At 34.5% G+C, this 21,070-nt stretch overlaps 1 protein-coding gene and 1 pseudogene across 1 annotated transcript in view; one reads left to right on the forward strand and one right to left on the reverse strand.

Annotated features, from left to right (window-relative positions):
* The window catches only part of SLC27A6 (solute carrier family 27 member 6), a 62,690-nt gene that overhangs the window by 28,465 nt on the left and 13,155 nt on the right, over window positions 1-21,070 (forward strand). Inside the window, exon 5 of the mRNA XM_037801930.1 lies at window positions 13,910-14,104. Coding sequence (XP_037657858.1) covers window positions 13,910-14,104 — 195 coding nt within the window. The remainder of the gene's footprint in view (window positions 1-13,909; window positions 14,105-21,070) is intronic.
* LOC119508374 lies at window positions 910-6,604 on the reverse strand (annotated as a pseudogene).

Consider the following 21,070-nt stretch of genomic DNA (forward strand, 5'->3'; position numbering starts at 1 on the left):
TCCAAGAGGGGACGGTCACTCATGCTTATTTGTTCATGGTCTGGGCTATTAAAAGAGGAACACAGAATGATGGACTTTTAAATAAAACTAAGTAGTTTATACAGTGGACTATAGAAAAAATGATCCTAAATACATCTTCTTTTAAAACTCCAGAGAGTAAGATAACCTCATTATTTATAAATACTGAAAATGTAAAGGATCCATAGAAATTAAGCATAGACTTTTACTTGAACATTCACTCGATGTGCTCTTAAGATCTCTATGAGAGAAGCACTTATTTTCCTCATATATTTTGGCAATGGATTCAAAAGCAAAGTAGCAGGGCTGTTGAATTCCATGAAACTTTTTTCTTCTTTAAAGCTAAGTTATTCAATATCTTTATTGTTATTGCACTCCTTTATTGCCCGGAATACATCTACAGCAACTCAGCAATGTGGTTGCAACAAAAGTAAGGTAAATAGGTTTACAAAGCATTTGATTTCCTTATTAGATAAGAAAGTTTTCCTAGCAGAAATTCAAACAACTGCAGTTCAAATCAAATTATATATGCTTAACCATTATTTAACTTTATATAAAATTAAATTTAACCCTCACCACTACAAATCTATTAGGAATCAGAAAAGGATTTACAGTACATAAAGTCTTGATCATTGCTGCATTCCACTTTGAAATCACTCAGAGTCAAAACAGCATTTTTCTGAGATTTAAAGAAAAATAGATTTTATAAAAAGGATTCTTTTTAATCACTGAATACATTATTTATTTTTTGTTACTAAGACAGAAACATGTTATACTTTTTCCACTACAATTCTCTCTGAAAGTAATAATTTTCTCTTTTAACTTCTAACAAATGCTACATTTTCAAGACTGAAGGAATTATCAGTAGGCATTCTTTCTTCTTGATCTAAGTTATTTTTCTCTAAAATATGTCAGGTAAGCCTTTAAAGATTCGGGGAGGGGCAGCTTCATGATTTTTTCCCTCAGTAAATTTTGAGGAGGTTGCTCTGGCTTCATGGCTTCATTGTGCTCTTTCTCTTCCTCTTCTTTGTTATCTTCTTCCATTTTTCATCTTCCTCACTGTCTAGAGGCTGAGGAATAAGCTGATTACCCACAAACACATAAGTGTTAATTCTTTGTTTAACTCTCTTCCGTTTCCTTTTTGGTGGCACTCTTTGAGGAATCCCCTTGGCCTGCATTTCATCATTTATGAAATTTCTAAGTGTGTGTCGAATGTAAATACGAGCCAAGTCCTGTAGATTCCTGACAGCACGTGGGGGAGCCCCACTGAATCTGGTCTGCCATTGTCATTCTTACTTGGTTGAACAAGTGGAGCAAATGAAACAGCAAAGATATTTTTACTTTCCCAAGTGTTTTGTCCGGTTCGCATTTGTGTTAACTGATCCTCTATAGGCATGACTAGAATGCCTCCAACTTTTAGTAATATTTTCATGTAGTTTTCATGGTCTTTCTGGATGCCAGTGCCACATTAAATTCGATCATACTGATGGCTGTCAGATGCTATTTGGAGGCAATTACCAACCACAAATGCAGGTTCACAGAACTCAAATCTTAGCAGTGGTTTTCTTTATAGGTTCATGTTGGAATATCTTCATCTTGAGACGGACAGATGATTTCGTTCACAGCAGGGACCTTTGCCAACTTGCCCATATAATTCTTTTGATAAGCTGCTAGGAGATCAGGGTGACCTAGCCTTGCCCTGTAGCTTCCCTCTTAGACGGCTAGTCTAGGTCTAGGAGCTGATTATCAAAGCTATCAGTATTTTTGATGAGGCTCTCCAGTTTTTCGTTGGCATATTCCACCACATCTGAATGAAGCTCAATCCCATGATTTATTCCGACAGGACCTGGGCGGTCGGCGGGTCGTTGGGGCCCGCCGAGCTGCGCGCGGGTCCAGGCCCTAGGGCCCCACAGGGCGGCAGCCGGCCGCCCGCCTCCGCCACAACACTACCGCCGCGCCGCCCGGGGGGAAGCTCTTAGTTTCTTTCTAACTTCAAGTATTTATCATATTTTCTCCTTTCCACAGCTTGTGATATATATAGTCTATCAAAGCACTAAATTTTGGAAACTTTCCTTACTGTGCTTAGAAACCTTTAAAGAATGACATTTTTGAATTATGTAAAATTTTGTTATCAGGGTGTTCTGATTTAGCTTCATTATAATTTCCTTCTCTGTAGCATTCAATAAAAAATTCATTTCATCTCTCTGTGTGACTTAGTAGTTTCAAGCTATTTATAACTTTTTTATTTCTTTTCCCCACATACTTGAAGCATATTGTTATGTGGGTTGAGAAAATTACCTAGTCTTTTGAAATCCAGTTTTTCTTAAGTAAATCAGTGATGCATTTAGACATCTCATAATAGATATGAAAGCATTTAGAAAAGTTGACAAGGTACCAGATCCTTCTTTTCTGCTTAGAAACTACAAATGCAGAAATATGAGGGACTAAGATAAGAAATGAGTAGCAGTATTAGCAACCTAAACGTTAGTAGCACTTGGAGGGAATTCATGAATCTTTTAGAGTGTTTTAGAACCGTGAATGTTTATCAAAGGTTTTTTACAAGTGCTAAGTTTAATACTTAATGATTCATATTTCATGGTTGGTCATTCATATAAAATATCCATGTCTTTTTCTGTCTGTCTCTTTGCTTGTATCAATCATGCTGTCATTTCCAATAAGACTACCTCTATCCATCATTTATGAAATTTCCAACAAATTAGCTTTCTGTAGAAAGCCATGAGATAGTGCATTGGCTGTGGGATCAAAAGACACAGGCTCAAGTTCAAGCTCTTGATATTGTGTGTCTTTGGGCTGGTCACTTCTCCTCTTTGAGCCACAGTTGCTGTCTTCTTTAAGACAGGTGACAATATCTGCTTCTCCTAATTGACAATTCTTACAATCTGGTTATGAGATGTATGTGAAAAAATGTAAACCAGGGAGCCCAATACAAATGGAAAGATTTTATTTTTAAACAAAATATAATGCTTTTCACAAACATCATTATAACTTTAGGGTAATGTTTGTGGGTGCTGAAAATAATTGTTCTTCAACTAATAAAAATCATACAACACTGATTATAAAATCTCACTTAAATGGATAATAATTTTTAAGTAAAACTTTAATGATATTAAATTTAAAAAAATTTAAAAGACTAAAAATAAAAATTAAATGAAATTAAAATTCTGAAAATATCACACCTGTCTCCTCTTGGGTTATATCATCTTGTTACTGAAGATGTGGTATGTTAGTTAGGTTTTCCTCCATTTCAAATTGGTATAACATTTAAAACTTTACTAACCAAGGTTTTTTATTTAGTTAATTTGCTTATGTTCACATTGCCTATTCCTTTATTCTGTCTGTTCCTGTTTTCCTTGCTGTGGACATATAAAGTCAATGTCAGCGTATTCAATCTCTCTCCTGTAGTGGGGGCTTATTCCACTACCTGCTGGAACATCTGGCTCACCGGCAAAGACAAGAACCTTCAGTCAATGATAAACAATTAGAATTTCTCTTTGTAGATCATGTTATTCCCAATGGAAAAAATAATAATGAATTTAGATTAAAAGGTCCAGGATCTAATTCCAGCTTTTCCTCTTGGTCACTATGTAACATTGGATAAGTAATTTCACTTCTTTGCCTCTTGGAGTGAAAGAGCCTGAAATTCAAATCTAATCTTCAGGTTGTACAAGCTCTGTAATCTTGGGCAAGTTACCTTGCTTTTCTGAACACCTGTCACCCCAGTTTTCTCATCTTTATTACAAAATAAGTGTAAGAGCAATTACCCAGGGTTGATATGCGGGTTAATGAGTTAACTTAAGTGTAGCTATTCAAATAGAAAGAGAATCACCGCAATGGTGGGGGTTCTCTGGAAGGGGAGAAAGTAAACTGTTGGAATATATAGTTGTTTCTCTTATTACGTATGGTGTGTTAGTGCAAGCACATGTGTGCATGTAATTATTAGTGGGTTTTAAGAAAAAGGGGCCTTATGTTAACTAGAATCCAAAGGGAGGACTGATAATCCCTAACATATATTATTATGCATTTTTGATAGGTGATCCTTTAGAAATTAGACCAGACTTTTGTTTTACTCATTAAACAACTAGTTAATCCAGGGCCGATGGCACAAATGATCAGCCCCTTTGTTTTCATTATGAATTTATATTTCTTTTCTGTCTCTCCATCTATCAGCAAGCATTCTTTTGTTCCCTGAGAAATCAAGGTTGATACAAAATTAACTGCTATTACACTGAGTTTCCAGAATGTCACTATTCTAGGCATGTAAAGGGACTCTTCAGCTGGGGTGTCTCCGAGATTCTCTGAGTAGAATTAAGCAAATATTCTGGGAGAAAGAGACTGTTTCTAGGAAGTCATTGTTAGAGGCTTATATATTTTAGCAAATGAATAAATAAATCTCTGATCCAAGTAGGAGGCAATTACAGTTCAACTGCTGCCTTGCTTATCACAGCTCAGTAATGACGCTGGTGGGAAAGCAGCTCTCAAAGACCTTTTTGAACAAAGAGAGTCTTGGTTCAAGTTGATGTGACTCCTGTACTTTTATGATCACATCACTTTGATCCCTAGTATTGAAAGCCAAAGGGAAACGTGTCCATTGAAATCTAAGTCCTTGAGATTTGAAATCTCTTGTATTAAAAGCTGTCTCATTCAGCAAAACCTCTTTTAAGTTTTGAAGGGTATAATAAATATCTGAAGATATAATGAGTGCTTTCTGTGTATTGTAAAATGACATACTTTTTGTGTGTGTGTGCGTGCCACATGTGCATAAACATTCCATCACTCCAATAAAACTGTGAGATATTATGAGTGCCTTTTCAGATTCATTGAATAAAGGGCAATACTACTGGATTAGAAACTTGTGTTTTGATGGCTTCCTGTTTTTGACATAATGAGGACAGACTTGGCAAAATAGAATGGCCTTTTGAAGCTTGTTAGAGTTGGTTTCCTTCTTCCCTCCTTCTCTCTTTTTCCCTCCCTCCCTGCTGCCCTCCTTCCTTCCCTTCTTTCCTCCAACAAATATTCTGTGAGCTTATCTTATGCACCAGGCCTATTTCAGGAACTGCCCTAGGCACTGGGTACAGCAGAGGACTGAACAGACAAAAGTTCCTGTCAACAGCCTCATTTTAGTGAGTTCAAATACTATCCCCTCCACTTGTCTGGTGTGTCACTTGGACCTGAACTTCAGTATCCCCATGTGCAAAAGAGGGATAATGTTTCTTATTTTATAGTTATTATGATGATTACAATGAGATCATACAGTAATCTGGACATGGGGGCTCAAACATATCCACTTTCCTTGCTTCTCCTTATTTGACTGCAAACATGGCTTTTCTTCCTGCTCTGCACAATCTGTCCTTGCCGCCTTTGTCAGTCTCCCTCCCTCTCAGTTTCTGTTTGTGTGTTTCTCTAAGTGTGTCTCTTTCTGCGTTGTTCAGCGTCTGTCTCCCCGTATTTGCATGTCTGTGTGTGTGTGTGCACCTCTCCCTGTAATTTTCTTTGTGTATGTCTCTCTGTGTCTAATTTGTCTTGTCCTTTGTCTCTCTCTATATATTTCCTTATGTGTGTCTCCAGGTGCATGTGTATGTCTCCCAGTGCATATTGTGGTGTCTCTGTGAGCCTCTCAGTGTGGGGTCTCTGCCTCTGTGTATGCCTCTCTCCTTGTGTCTGTCTATGAATGTGGGTGACTGCCTCTGTCTCTCTGAGTTTTTCTGTGTCTCTCTCTTAGGGTCTGTCTCTGCCTCCATGTGTGTCACTCTGTGTCTGTGTCTCTGTGGATCTCTGTTTTATTCTCTGACCTTTTCTCTGTCTTCTTCATTTTCTTTCTCTCACCTGCTCCTGGCTCTCACTCTCTTGTTTTATTCTCCATCTCTCTCACTCTTTTTTCTCTTGCTCTATATGTCTATCTCTCTTGAGAGAGATCTGTAGGTCTCTCTCACTCTTTCACTTTCACTGTCTGTCTGTCCATCACGCAGTGTGTTTCTCCCTGTCTCAGTTCTGTCACTCTATGTCTTCCCTTTGTATTCATTTGCTCATTTAATTTTATTCGTTGTATTTATGCCTGCTCTCATCATTCCATTACCAACTTCACTTAACTATTCAGTGATATTTAGATGGTGACCTCATGTCTCAGTTAAAAAGAATTAAAAGGAATATGAATTTCTTCTAAAGAAATCCTGGGTGCACTTAGGATGAGATAAAGAGATTTTTTAAAATGTAGATGACATTCTGCTAGTTTCACAGCTATTTCAATACTGACACATAAATAAGTGTGTTTAAATAGCTGCCCATAGACCCTCTTTTCAGAAAAACGTCTGGATATCCCAGGGTCACGTTTTTAAGCCTCCTGTCACCAATTCTGATGATTCTTTCTTCCTCGCATGTATCACTTTCTGCCCACCCTCCTTTTTCATTTCCATGGTGTGTTCTTGCCTCGCCATCTCTTATCTGAACTGCATCAGCTGCGGTCGTTAACACCTGCCAACCTCCCCATCCGTCATACCAGTTGAAGCCAGGAGAATGTTTCTGTTGCGATCAGATCACTGCCTGAGGCCCTTGCCTGGCTTCCAGTCATCTTCCAGAGTCAACAAATGAGCTTCACAGTATCAACAGCTAGGTAGTCTTTTTAAAAAGTCTCATTGGACAAGTATTTCGCCCACCTACCAGTATGCCCATATGCTGCATAAGAAGTCAAGTCTTTGAATGCTTTGACCAGCTATCACTCACTCCTCTTTACAAATAAAAACAATTTTCAGTTATTTCCAATGTGATAAACCCTTTCCTGAGAAGGAAACATAAAATGTAGACACATGGGAATCGGTATGAGGACGCTTAATGAGCCAATATTTGTAGCATTAATGTACTGCCAAATTAACCAGATGGTGCTTTACTTGTGTTAATATCAAAAAGGTTTTGCTTTTTTGACATGATTTATAATTTGGGCCAGGGGTCTGCTAACTTTTTCTGTAAAGGGTCAGACAGTAAACATTTTAGGCTTTGCGAGCTGTGCTGTGTCTGTTTTCAACTGCTGACCTCTGCTGGTGTATTGCAAATGCAGCCATGGATAATATGTAAACAAATGGGTGTGACTATGTTCTAATAAAACTTTATTTACAAAAACAGGAGGTGGTCTGGATTTGGCCTGCATGCCGTAGTTTGCTGACCCTTCTTGATTTATACTTCATGACATTGTCTTATTGTGTATTCCTTTCAGGTAAAATTTCCACTCCTGTGCAAACTTATTTTTAAAACTTCTGTTTTTTTCTCTCACTCTGTCTATATTTGCATGTACATGTGTATGTGTATATGCCAAAAATAATAACTTTTGGTCTCATTATGGAGGTTCATACAATTTTTTGATGCCTTAGGTGCATTTAATTGGTTTCCTTTCAGAATAATTTTCACATTATTATTACAGAAAAGGAATCATATTATTTTCATTAACATATGTTTCCATGCTGATAATTTAAATCAAGCAAAAATATGAATGTCACAGAAAATTTAGATAATTATCAGAATAAAGTATACTATAGTAACGGTAAATTATATCCCTTATGTAAATAATGTCATTTATGTTTTACTCTTTCAGAAGTACTTACTTTGGGATTCTCAGTTGAGTTATCTTTATGAAAAATTACAAAGAATTGTTTGAAGTACTTTATGCACATGTGCCTACTGAATTAGCTTAAAGATGTTTGTAAAATTTGAAACATATTAGCTGAGGACTTTCCATTACAAGTATTCGGTGAAGTGGAATAAATTTAAAATTAAACTTTCATAAAGTCTGGATTGGCTATAAATGATGCAAATCACTATGTGAAACAAAAAGTTAACATCTTTCTCACAAAATTAATTCTAGATAAATGCAATAATTCAATGTGAAGAAAAGAAGAAGAAAATAACCTATGGAATTTTTTGGCTATGGGATGTGAAAAGACTTTTTAATCACAGATTGAATAGGAATATTAGCAAGACAATAAAAATATTTAATTACAAAAATAAAAGCAGTGAAAATATTAAATTTCAAAATAAAATTAAAAAGAAACATGCTTGGAACTATTGAAACAAAAGGTTAATCGTCTTAAAATATTATCATGGGCACTCAAATTGCTAAAACCAAAGAAAAACAAATTAAAGCCAAAAAAATCATGTTTCCTCATCAACTTGACAATGTTTTAAATTAAATGAAAATCCTAGTGCATTGAGGAAATAGCCTCCTTATCCTCCTCGGTAACATGTAAATAGGAATGTCTTTATTAGAAATAATTTGGTAACAAAGTATTAACATACTTACAACTATTGACCTCTTCCAGGAATCCATTCTAACGAGATGCAAAGATTTATAGACAAGATATTCACTCTATTATTTATAATGGTGAACATTTAAAAATAGACAACTGAGGAAATAAATTGTGGTATAATTAATATTATAATCATGTATACATGGAAAATCATTGTTTTGAAGGATATCTAATAGCTTAGAACAATAGTCAGAATATAACATTGTGTTAATAAAATAGAACATATAGCCATATACATATTGCAACTTTTAATGTATACACATCAGTATATATAAACCAATAATATTATATATAGGATTATAGATAATTTTTATTTCCTTTTTTTGCTTTTCTGTACTCTTGAAATTTTCTATGATGTGTGTGCATTTCAACATCAGAAGAAATTTGCATTTCTCTCCCAACAATATTAAATAAAGTGTCTTTATTGATCTTTCTTCCTACTCCTCTTCTGGATTTTCCTTTAAAGGAGAGGAAGATAGAATAAATTTATTTTGGGAGTTAGATAAAAGAATTAGATACTTCTGGACAAAAATCTTGATCCTAATTTTGATAATTTGATTATTTCAATTACATTGTTTTGGATGACTACTTGTTTTTATTTAATGAGCTTGTAGAGGTTTAGCCCATACAGGTTACAGACTCTGCAATTTGGCTTATAAATCACCTCCATGGTGTTTCCTGAGTTTGCCAGTACATTTTATAAATAATGATACTTGCTAAAACGTATCTCTGATCTGAATAGCATCCAAGAGTTGCACCATATAAAAGATCTTCTCTGTTCAAAGCAGAATAAATCCCAAGATTTGTTAATGGTTTTATACAGGAAAATAGAAGTGGAAAACCCAAGAGCTATTACCATGTCAGATAGGCAATATCTGACCTGTGCATGGGAGGTGGGAACCAGGAGAGATCTGCTCAGGGTGATATTTAATGATAGAAAACTCCTCTGTCTCAGACAGAGTTGCTTGATCTGAATGATTTCTTTACTCGATCTGCAGAATGTTTATCTTAAACTCCATTGATGTGGGTCTAAGGAAATCAGCAGTTCAGAATGCTATTTCTGATATATCCATGACCTTGATTATCTCATTTTATTTTTTAATTTAATTTTTATTTTATCAAAGTAGTACTTTGTACATACTTTATAAGAAAATCAAATAATATTACCTAAGAAACAATACCTCCCTGCTAACAATACTCGATCTCTAAAGGTAAAGACCTTTAATTCTTTTAAGATGGTTTTATTATTTATCTCCATATTTCTCCATAAAACATATGTGCTACCATTTCTGATCTTTCAGTTTTAACTATCATCTATCTGGTTTTCTACTCACATATGCACACATACATGTTTTGTCTCTCTTATGATCCCAATATAATTATGATAGTTTTTCATATGCTATGTTTTTCAATTATTATAAAGACATTCTAATATATAAAGTTTTTCATAAGTAAGCCACATTATGTGTTTATGATTTAATTTTTTATTCAATTTTTTATTTCTTGTAAATAATTATCTAGTTTTCTTTTTTAATTTTGCTTTCTATATGTTACACTAATTCATTTCAAACTCTGTCATAGCTGAAATTTCTCAGTGTGATTTAATAGCACTTCAATTTTAATTAATTTTATTTATTTTTTCCTGAAGACATCCCCCTGGAGCTTTCTAATGAAGGCTTACACCATTCTAGGCTAGAAGTCCTATCATGGAACTTCCTTTTCTGAAAATTCTCTTTGCCTTTTTCCTATGTTGACTCTCCTGATTTCTTGTTACCATCTTTCCTCTTTAAGTAGTAGAATCTCTTGTTTTGGTGGATTACTTCCATCATGATGCAAATGTTCTAATTTGATACCATATCTCATTAATAGTAAAACAGGCCTTTTTTTCTTCACATTTTATCATTTCTGAGTACATGATGAGTCTACACTGAAAGGTATGACGTAGTTCAATAGGTAATGTTCTTCTTTCTTAATTGTGTATAGAATTTGTGTTTTAGAATTGATGGTTTTACATATTAAAAGAAGTAATTTGACTAGGTATGGAATTGTAGAATAGAAATCATTTTGGCTCAAAATTTTTCTATCAATTGTTTTCAAAGTGTATCATATATATAGTAAACTGCATAAATCTTAATTCTTATATATCAATGATTTTTTAACAAATCAATCACATCTGTGTATGAATAAATTTTTTACAAATTAAACACACTAAGGTATAGAATATTACCAGCACCCCAAAAGCCTTCCCCATGTGCCTCTGCCAATTGTTTTCTCCCCAAATGTGAACAATATCCCGATTTCTATTGCTTAGATTAGTTTTGTCTGCTTCTTAAAAACTACAAATAAATTGAATCATATATATGCATTTTATTAGCCCTGCTTTTTTCACTCAACACTATGTGAGATTCATTTTTGATTTTGTGTGTAACAGCAGTTCATTGTTCTCCATAGCTGTAAGTGTCACAGTAGGGCAGAAAAGTGGTCCCCAAAGATATCCACTTCCTAATCTCTGGAACATGTGACTATGTGTTCAGTGGAGAGAGTATCCTGGACTACTGTGATGGGCCCAATCTGATTTCATGATCCCTTAAAGCAGAGAACTTTATTTGACTACAAGCCAGAGAGATACAGCAGAAGGGAAAATCGGAGAAATTTGAAATGTAAGAGGAACTCAATGTGCTATTTCTAGGCCTGAGATACAGTGTCCCACATGCAAGGATGGGAGATGAGCTTCTGGGAGCTGAGGGCAGCCATCAAAGAAAAGGGAGCTTTGATCCTACAGCCTCAGGAAATTACATTCTGCCAACAACCTGAATGAGCTTGGAAGCAGGTTCTTTCACGCAGGCTCAGTAAGAGCCAGCCAGTCTACACCTTGATTTCAGCTTTGTGAAGCCCAGAACACAGAAACCAGCTGTGTTAGCTTGGACTTCTGACCCACATGAACTGTGAGATAATAAATTTGCATTGTTTTAAGCCCCTAAGTTTTTGTTAATTTGTTATGGCAACAATTAGGAAGCTAATACAGGATTATTCCATTGTATGATTATACCACAATTCTTTAAAAAATTTCTTTTACTGCTGATGGATTTGGATTGTTTCCATTTGAGACTAATGTGATTAATGATGCTATGCACATTCTTATATATGTCCTTTGATGAATGTTTGCACATATTTTTCTTAATATACAATTAAGAGTGGAATTGCTAGATCATATTATATGCATACCTTCAGCTTTAGAGTTGATACTGCCAAACATTATTTCCAAAGTAGTTCTACCATTTTATATTCCTACCCACAGTCCGTGAGAGTCCCAGATGCTCCACATTCTTGCCCATACTTGGCTTTGTCCATCTATTACTTTTTAAGCTATTTTTGTAGATGTTTAGTGATAGCTTATGGAGTTTTAATTTGCATTTCTCTGATGAATAATGATGTTGAGCATAATTTTCATATAGTTGTTGGACTTTTGGATATTCTTTCTGCAAGATAGCTGTTTGAGATTTTATCAAGCAGGCAGTCAATCCCAGAGCAGCAGCAAAGCCACTTTGTTGGTTCACTACACTTCCAGTCGGTAGGGAAACATGAGCCCAGATGAATGTATATAGTTTATTACTCCACAGCACAGAAGGCATCATAGTTTTCATGTTCACATCTCATGCCCACAGCAGTTTCCTTTCCCCCAAGTCCCAGGAGTACAATGCAGAGACAAGTCCAGGTGGGTGCTGCGCACATAGGTCCGTACCACATGTCCTTAGGAAACTTGCAGTCATTTAAGTGGCTGCTGGCAAACTTGTGCTCCCTTTAATGCCAAGCAAGGCATTATCTTTATTAACAAGTCTCCTCCAGGAAGAGGAGAGAGACTTTACTATCATGTAACATAAATAAATCTGTTCTGTGACCCAGAAGCTATCTTTAGCTTCCAAAGCAATTTGACATACAAACATCCTGGAAATGATAGTCTGACATATATAGAAATGTCAAGGAGAATTGTCTCCCAACAGATTTTTGTCCATCATTCACTTCAAACTATTTTCTAATTTCCATTGTAGTTTTTTTCATTTACCCATTATTTGTTTAGAATTGTGTCCATTATTATTCAAATATTTAAGGATTATCTAGTTCTTTTTTGGTTATTTATTTCTAATTTAATTTTTTTTATGGTCTAAGAACATAATCTGAGTAAGTCCAGTGCTTTGAAGTTGCTTAAGACTTGCTATAGAATCCAACATATTATAATTTTGGGAAATGTTTCACTGGCACTTGAAAAGAATATGTGTTCTTCAGTGATGATTATAATGTTCTGTATATATAATTTGGGTTAAGTTGGTTAATTATCTTGTTTAAACATCTACATTCCTATAATTCTTTCTTTGCTTGTTCTAGCAGTACAAAGAGAGATAAGTTGAACAGAGATTTGTCTGTTTCTCCTTTTAACTCTGTTAATTTAGCTTTATACATATTGACTATATGTTATTAGGTAAATAGAAGTTTAGGGTTGCTATATCTTCCTGTTGAATGGATCCCCTTATTATTATTGAATGACCCTCTTTATCTCCTGTAATTTTTTTTGACTGAAAGTCTACTTTGTCTGATATTAGTAAAGTTATATAAGCTTTATTTTGGACATTGATTGCATAGCATATCTCTTCCACCCCACTACTGTCTACTTTTATGCAGGCTAAAATGAAAGGTATGTTTCTTGTGAGCAGTATGTAGTTGGGTCTTTTATATTTGTATGCATTCTGGCAGTCTTACTCTTTTACATGGAGTATTTATTCCATTTACATTTAATGTATTTACTAATATCTTTGGGTTTATATCTTCTACTTTGTTCTTTATTTTCTGTTTTTTTTGTTTTTTTCCTTCCCCCTCTTTCCAGTCTCATTTTGGATAACCATATTTTTATTTTTATTGTTTTCCACTGATTAGCTCTTTAGATATATATTTTTTAAATATGTTTTTATTTCTTTAAATATGTTTCCTTAAATACTTTTATTACCTTAGAGATTACAGCATTCATTTTGTCTGACTACTTCTATCTTAAAATAGCAACTTTTCTCCTTCTTTGAAGAAGCAAGGACTTTACTGGGCATTTGGCATTAACTGTATATTGCAGAATATAAATGAGATAGGTATTATTATCTTCTTTTGAAGATGAATGAATTGAGAATCAGAGTAGGGTTCAACATCAACTTCAAATTTATATAGATAACAAATGATAGAGCTGGGAGTACAATCTCAAGGTGTTTTATAAATTTTTTAGAATAAGATTTTCTTCTTAAAATATGCTGTCTTCCTTACCAGATGTTTACCCCAAAAAGCCTTTAGTAATCTGAAATTTAGGAAGAGCTTTTTCCAGATGTGGGGAAATAAAAGCTATACTACCCTGGGCTAGGCTTGCTTGTGTTAACTATTGGACAAAATTACGCAACAGACTTACTTGATTTTTTTTTTTAACTTTCCTTCCATTATTGTATGTATGCAGCTTATTCTATCATTTGCCGCTTAAGTAACAATAACAAAGAAATATTTGGAACCTGGACTTAATAAATTATAAATCAAACCCCTTCTTTTAACAGAGAGAAGGAGAAAAGGATCATCAGGTACGTCTGGCAGTTGGAAATGGTGTACGGAGTGATGTATGGAAAGAGTTTTTAGACAGATTTGGAAATATTAAGATGTGTGAACTTTATGGAGCTACTGAAGGAAACATTTCTTTCTTGAACTATACTGGGAAAGTTGGATCAGTTGGGAGAACAAATTTCTTTCACAAGGTAAGCACAATATTTTCTATAGAGAAGAAATACCTTAAGGTTTGCTAACTCTCTTCTAGATTTTGTGCTTATTAATTAGGGTAAATATTATTAATTTTTTTGTTAAGTTGAGAACTTCTATAAACAAAGTTGTTGCCTCTAAGTGAACTGTGGTGCTTTAGGTTGTGAAAACCTCAACAATCTCCAACTCAAACATAGGAGGGTTTAATAATATCTAATTCTTTTGCTCCATTTTCATATTTAACTTCATAATGCATAAACAGAAAGATAGGCCCTGCCATGTATTAACTTGACTCTTTCAATTTACTTTGAGTATTTTTAAACTACTAGTTCTATTTTGTCTTTTATACCACTCAAAAATTATATCTGTCTCTAATAAATTTTTTTAAAACTATATCAAGATATACTAAAATCTTAAAAACAGCTGAAGAAATTATCTTCATAGGAGTAAAAAACTGACAGCTAATTTCTCAATAGCAACCATGGAAGACAAGAGGCAGTGGATAGCTATCTTCAGCTGGGATGGAGAAAATAACTGTGAATCTAGAATTTACAGTCAACAAGAACATTTTTGAAGAATAAAGGTGAAATAAAGAAAATAATCTCAAATTTATAAAGCAAAATTAATAACATCTCAATGGGAAATAAATCCATAATCATAAGTAGGGTCTTTTATGATAGCTCTTTCAGTCTTTGATAGAATAAGTAAAAAACAACAAACTCAAAAACACAATTAATGATAAAGATATTTGAATAATACACTAAATAAACTACGTGGCATAATAGATATATTATGCCACTGCATCTAATAACTGCAGAATACACATTCTTCTCCAGCACATATGAAACATCTGCAAAAATATACTGCGCCACAGAGAGAATCTAAAAAATTTCAAAGGATTGAATATATATGAACTATGTTCTCTGAAAATAGTTTAATTAAGTAGAAATAAGTAAGAAAAATACAGCTAGATAGTTTCCTATGTATTTGTAAATTAAATATTTCTAAATTTCCATTGTGAAAAAACATCATAATAGAAATTAGAAAATATTTTGAAATATTTTAGGAATATTTTGAAAATGCTACATTTCAAAACTCATGGACTCATCTAAGAACAGCTGAAAATTAGTGAGCTAAGCCTCCATGTCTATAAGTTAAGTTAAAAAGCAACTAAAAGAGACTTTAAAAATTAAAAGGAAGGAAATATTAAAGCATACAAATAAATGAAATAGAAAAGAAGTAGAGCGTCAAGAGATAAAAACATAATTTTTAGAAGTAAAAAAATTGTTATTAATTAATTGATATGTAGAGAGAACTCACAAATAATCAATATCAGAAATGGAAATGGGGACATTCCAGAAGTTTTAGACGTTAATCATAAGAAAATATGTTCAATGATTTCATATCAATAAATTTGAAAATTTAGACAAATTAGGCAAATTCCTAGCAAAATACAACTTATCAAAACTGACTCAAAAATTATCTTTTCACACTAAAGATTATTGCATCTGATTCAAGAATTAATTCATCACCCTAAATAAAAGGAATCAATAGTAAAATATCTTCCCTCAGTCACAAATGGCTTCTCTGATAAGTTTACCACATATTCAAAGAGCAAATAATTCCAGTCTTACAAACTATTCCAGAAAATAAAAAAGGAGATAAAACTTCCTGACTTACTTTATGATTCCCAAGCCTGACATAAGAGTGCAAAAACAGAAGTTGACATGTAGGTGCCAGTCATAGATATACTATGAAGTAAGTCTTCGTTGGTCAGTGACCTGACTCCCCCTCAGCTGTGTTTTCTCAGTGACTTCACATCTACCCTAAGAGTGGAATTGTCACATGATATTGCTGTGGAGGTTTCCAGAGAGCCCTACCAAGCAGATATAACAATTTCCCTTTGTCTTTGAAAACAGCTTTAAGAAGTCCATAATGCAAATCTTAGTGCATCTGAATTACTTGCATTCCAACTTGCTTAGTTTTATAGTATTAGATTTCTGTGTAATAAATTGCCATATATCAAAGAACACCTTGAAGCAATGGAAGAGGGAATATTTAGATTTTGAATCTGTAGTGATTTTTTTCATATCTGAAAGTTGTTGACATACATATGTAGTTTTCATGCTGCAGCTGCTCACCTTTTAGTCAGGCTACTTATTCAAAGCTGGTGTAAACTGCTCTGATGTTAAGAATCTAAAGAAGGTGCAAACTATTTTTATAATGCATTCTTTTTGGATTTTGAGGGTCCAGATGACATCTCGGAAATGCATGTACATTCTGAACATTATGTTCTGAAGTATTTTGGGAATGGAAGTGATGATATTTTTGAGTTTTACATTCTTTGCAGTAAATTTTCTCAATTCATTGCACTGGCTCCAGTACAGATTTGGTATTCATATTAAGTCTCCTTTAGTGAAGCTGAGTCATTCCAAAGTAATCATCCAACAAAGAGTGCAATAAGGAAGGTTTGTATTTTATATTACTGGCTTGACATCCATTATGATTTTATAATGTGTTAGGTTCCTTATCAGACTATACAAATGTCGGTAATGCAAGGAAGTTATGATTATCGCCAGTTTAGTTGAGTAACTTCTGATTTTTCAACTCTAGTTTTTTTTTCCAGTTTGGTAATGAAAGATAATCATTCCTAATACCATATGGATTCTAGCCTGAATTTTTCATTTCATTACGTGTTGTTTTGTAACATAGCAGCAGATAACCAGAAAAAATTGGAGAACAACTGATTTCATAAGTAGGTAGGGAGATTTGAAAAATCCTTCTCTCAAAAATTTACACTTAATGGAGGCTTCTACTTACTATCCCAGAGGGGAATCAGCCTTCAAACAGAGAGAGACTGTTGTAAGTGAAGGAGGAGATACGACAGCAAAACAGAGTTCCTGGGACCCAAAGGTGCCCCATATGTGCTCCCAAGGGAAACAATATAAAAAATGTGGTCACATTGTATTTGGGAGACAAACCCTAGTAAAAGTTATAGACTGCCTTCTCCTTTTGTACAGTATTTTTCATCTGGAGATAGCAATTAGGTAGGAATCAACATGAAATACAAAGAGGAAATACAACTTGAAAAAAGAGAGAAAGTGAATCTGAATAAAGGCAGCTGAAATGTTGTAAAATGCCCCACAAATGTTTAGGAAAATAATTTCCTATAGTCTTAAGACATTGCAGTAATACTCTCTTTTAAAATAAGACCTCAAAAAAGAGGAAAATTCAAGGAAGATGATATAAATCAACAAAAGGAGTTGAAAATTAGGCACGCCAAGTAAAGAAAAAATAGAAAAAAAATGAAAATATTACATAGGTGTACACCACAATAAAGAACTGAAAACTAAACTGGACTGTAGGCATAACGAAGCAACAAGATGGATGGGCTTAAGGAATCATATGAACACAACAAAAAGCAAAGGCAAATAATAATGTCAAAAATAAAGAAAAAAGATAGATACTGAAAACATAGACAATGATTTGACATTTGCTTAACTGGTGTTTCTGCAGAAAAGAACAGATCAAGGAGGAAAAAAAGTTCCAAACCTAAAAGAAGGAAACTTTCTTAAAATGAAGACTTGAATGTTCAGATTAAAAGTGCACATGGCATTCTGGAGGGAAATATGATAGAAAATGAACAGAGAAATATATCCTTGGAAATTACTGAATAAAAATTAAAGAATTCTAAGGAGATACTGAAGCAGAAAAAACAAGGAATGAATGAAGTGTAGGGTAAAGATGGGAAACAAACTCTTCTCAGGCATCTCTCAAAACAAAACCAAAGGACTTAATGCCAGAAAAAAAAAAAGAGAGTAATGTCTTAAGAATTTTTAATCCTAACTAATTTGCTCTTGAAGTATAAAAGCAATGAAAAGATGTTCTCAAAATTTTAAGAAATCAGAAAATATAAGGCCCCTGTATTTACAGAGATGTGATACTTCTTTATGAAATTCACTAAATGACAAATTCTGGTCAACCTAAAGATGAAAAAGAATTTAGAAATTAAGGAATCATGTTGAAAGATTTGATAGAAGTTACTCCATTTAAATATAGAAGATTGTGGTAGGTTGATTTATGTACCCCAGTTTGAACCTGTTCTTGGTGTTGGTCCTCTTTCTGGTGGGTGTGGATCCCTTGTAAATAAGATCTCTTCAAGACATTGCTGTTACTTCAGTTAAGGTGTGGCCCTCCTGAATCAGGTTGGGCTTTACTCTGGATGAGTGGAGTCCTTTATAGGCAGAGTGAAAGTCAGTTGGAAAGAGAAGCAAGGAGAGCCCACCATGTGCATTGCCATATGACAGAAAAGCCAAGGCCAAGGTTCACTGGCAGCCAGCCCAGGAAGCCACGGTATTCAGGAAGAGTCACCTCGCTGACAACTCGATTTTGGACTTCTCCTAGTCTCAAAAATCATGAGCCAATAAATTCCTGTTGTTTAGGCCAACCCATTCCAAGATATTTGGTTCAGCAGCAGGGAAGCTGAAAGTAAGATCAAAAGCCCTGAATTATGATTAGAGATAGAATGGAAATGTAAAACCTGACAACATAAAGACAACACAAACAAAAATGGGGGTTAGTGTGGGAAGAGGAGGAAGTAGAACTGCTAATTCTCTCATCTTTTAGTGGTAAATTAATAGAATATATGTAAAGATAAAGCATGTAATTAATAAAAAGGCTTGGTCTTTTTTTTTTTTTTTTACGTTTTCATAAGTTTTTTTTTTTATTATCCTAAAAGTAAGCATCTGTTAGGGACTTTTAGTGATTGAATCAAGTCCCCACAAAAGGTATGTTCAGGTCCCAATCTCTGATCCTGTAAGGTGAAGCCATTCATAAATAGGACCTTTGAAGATATCAGTTAAGGTGTGCTCATACTGAATGAGTGTGGGCCTTTACCCAATATGGCTAAACTCCTTAGAAGCAAAGGAAATCAGAAATGGGAAAAGCCACGGGAAGCAGCCAAAAGCTAAAACTCAACAGAACCCAAAAGAGAAAGAAGAAGATGCTGCCATATGCATTGTCATGTGACAGAAAAGCCAAGGGACACCAAAGATTGCCAGTTAGTCAGAAGATACTGACCCTGGGAAGAAGCAAACCTTCTAGCCCCTGAAACCAGAGCCCATACATTCCTATCAAAGCCAACCCATTGTTATGATATTTGTTTTAGCAGCCAGGAAACTAAAACAGGGACTGATACCTCTTTTGCTAAAGAATCACTCTAATTTCAGTTCCATTTTCTTTGGTTAAATTCAAGGAAATTTTAAAGCTGAATGTATTTATTAAAATGGTGTGATCCCATTTTGTACAAATTATTGTACTAATCGCTTTGACATCTTTCTCTCTGTCTTCAGATTTAAACACGTTTATAATGTGTTCATCAAATTCGTTCTTTTATATATATTTATGAGGACTTTTTGATATGCCTAGCACTGTAAACACAGTGAACAAATAGACATAAATTTCTGCCCCATGCAGGTTATATTCTGCTAGGGGAAAGAAAATAAACAAGATGAATAAGCAAAATATATTCTATATATAAGTGCTAAAGAGGACAATAAAAGGAGATAATGTCTCTGTATGTTGGGATGGGGGTTTACAAATGTTGGATAGGGTGGTCAGGAAAGGCCACACTGAGAAAGTGACATTCAAGGAAAGATCTAAGGGAAAAAAGGGAGTGATTTATGAGGGTATCTAGTGTTCAAGTTGAAAAGAGTAGCCAGTGCCAAGGTCCTGAGGTGGTTACATGAGAAATAAGGTGTCCAAGAGGCCAAAGATGGTGGTAGTGAGGTGGCAAAAGCTTTTGAGGGGAAGATTAAGCAGATTCCATTTAGCTTTACTGGTATAACTTTAGCTGTGTTGAGCATATATTGCACTGTGTTAATGATGGATAGTTTATTTTCAGCTGAGATTTGGGGAGATGTTACATTTTCTTCTAATTTTTTCTTTTTTGCTTCATTTTTTTAACAATGAGAATTATATATATAATTAACTCGTATAACCACACAGGGCTATGCTCTTGCATAACAGTGCATTCTAAGAATAAATGTTCTTTAATTTTCCAACTGTTACCTTACCAAGAAAAGATCTATTTAGGGCATTGTGTTTAAGACAACAGATACCAGCCTTTACCTAATGCACCTGATAAATGAGCCACTACTATGGAGGTTCAGGCAATGTGATATAATGTTGAGGGAAAAATCCTGCATTGGGATCACCATAGAAGGGACTCTAGTCCCAGTTTTAATGCTGTTGGCTTTGTGGCTTTGAAAAGCCACTTCCCTTCTGTGGCTCCCAAGTCTCTTCATGTAGTAACCAAGTATATGACTTCTGTGTTCCCTTTCTGACTTCTGAATTTCCAAATCTGAATATACAAAGGCAAATAGGTATGTGTGAGACTCCCACACCAGTGTGTACAGCTACATAGGAGTGTATTGTACAGTTCTGGGGAGATCCAGACTATTAGGACTAGCACCCCCTGCAGTTGTGCAATATTATGGCTCTGGATATATACACATTTAATTATATGTATGCATTGCATACACATACAAATATACACATGTATTTAAAGGCACTTTAAACTGTGGCATTTGTCTTTATTTAATTGCATTATTATATAGCAACTGTTTTTGTAACCTTGTAGGGATCTCTTGAAGGCAGGAAGAATACTAGAAATTCCTCTAGCTAAGCAATAATGCTTTGATCCAGCCTACTTCTAGAAGATTCTCTGGTACAGTTAAATTGCATTTGGTTTATAAATTTATCCAATTTCTGACCATCAAGTCTACTTTATCTGGTAACAGGCACACTGACATGGCCCACACACATGGTTGCCAGACTAATCTAAAAGAAACAACATTAGAGTCAATATCACCAATGGCTGGGCTAAGTTTTTAAAAAAATAAAGCAGGTTAAAACAGGAGAGAAAAGAATGGATAACGAACAGGGCCCTGTTTTTGCTTGGCCAC

Source organism: Choloepus didactylus, chromosome 13 (assembly GCF_015220235.1).
Source record: "Choloepus didactylus isolate mChoDid1 chromosome 13, mChoDid1.pri, whole genome shotgun sequence".
NCBI lineage: Eukaryota > Metazoa > Chordata > Mammalia > Pilosa > Megalonychidae > Choloepus > Choloepus didactylus.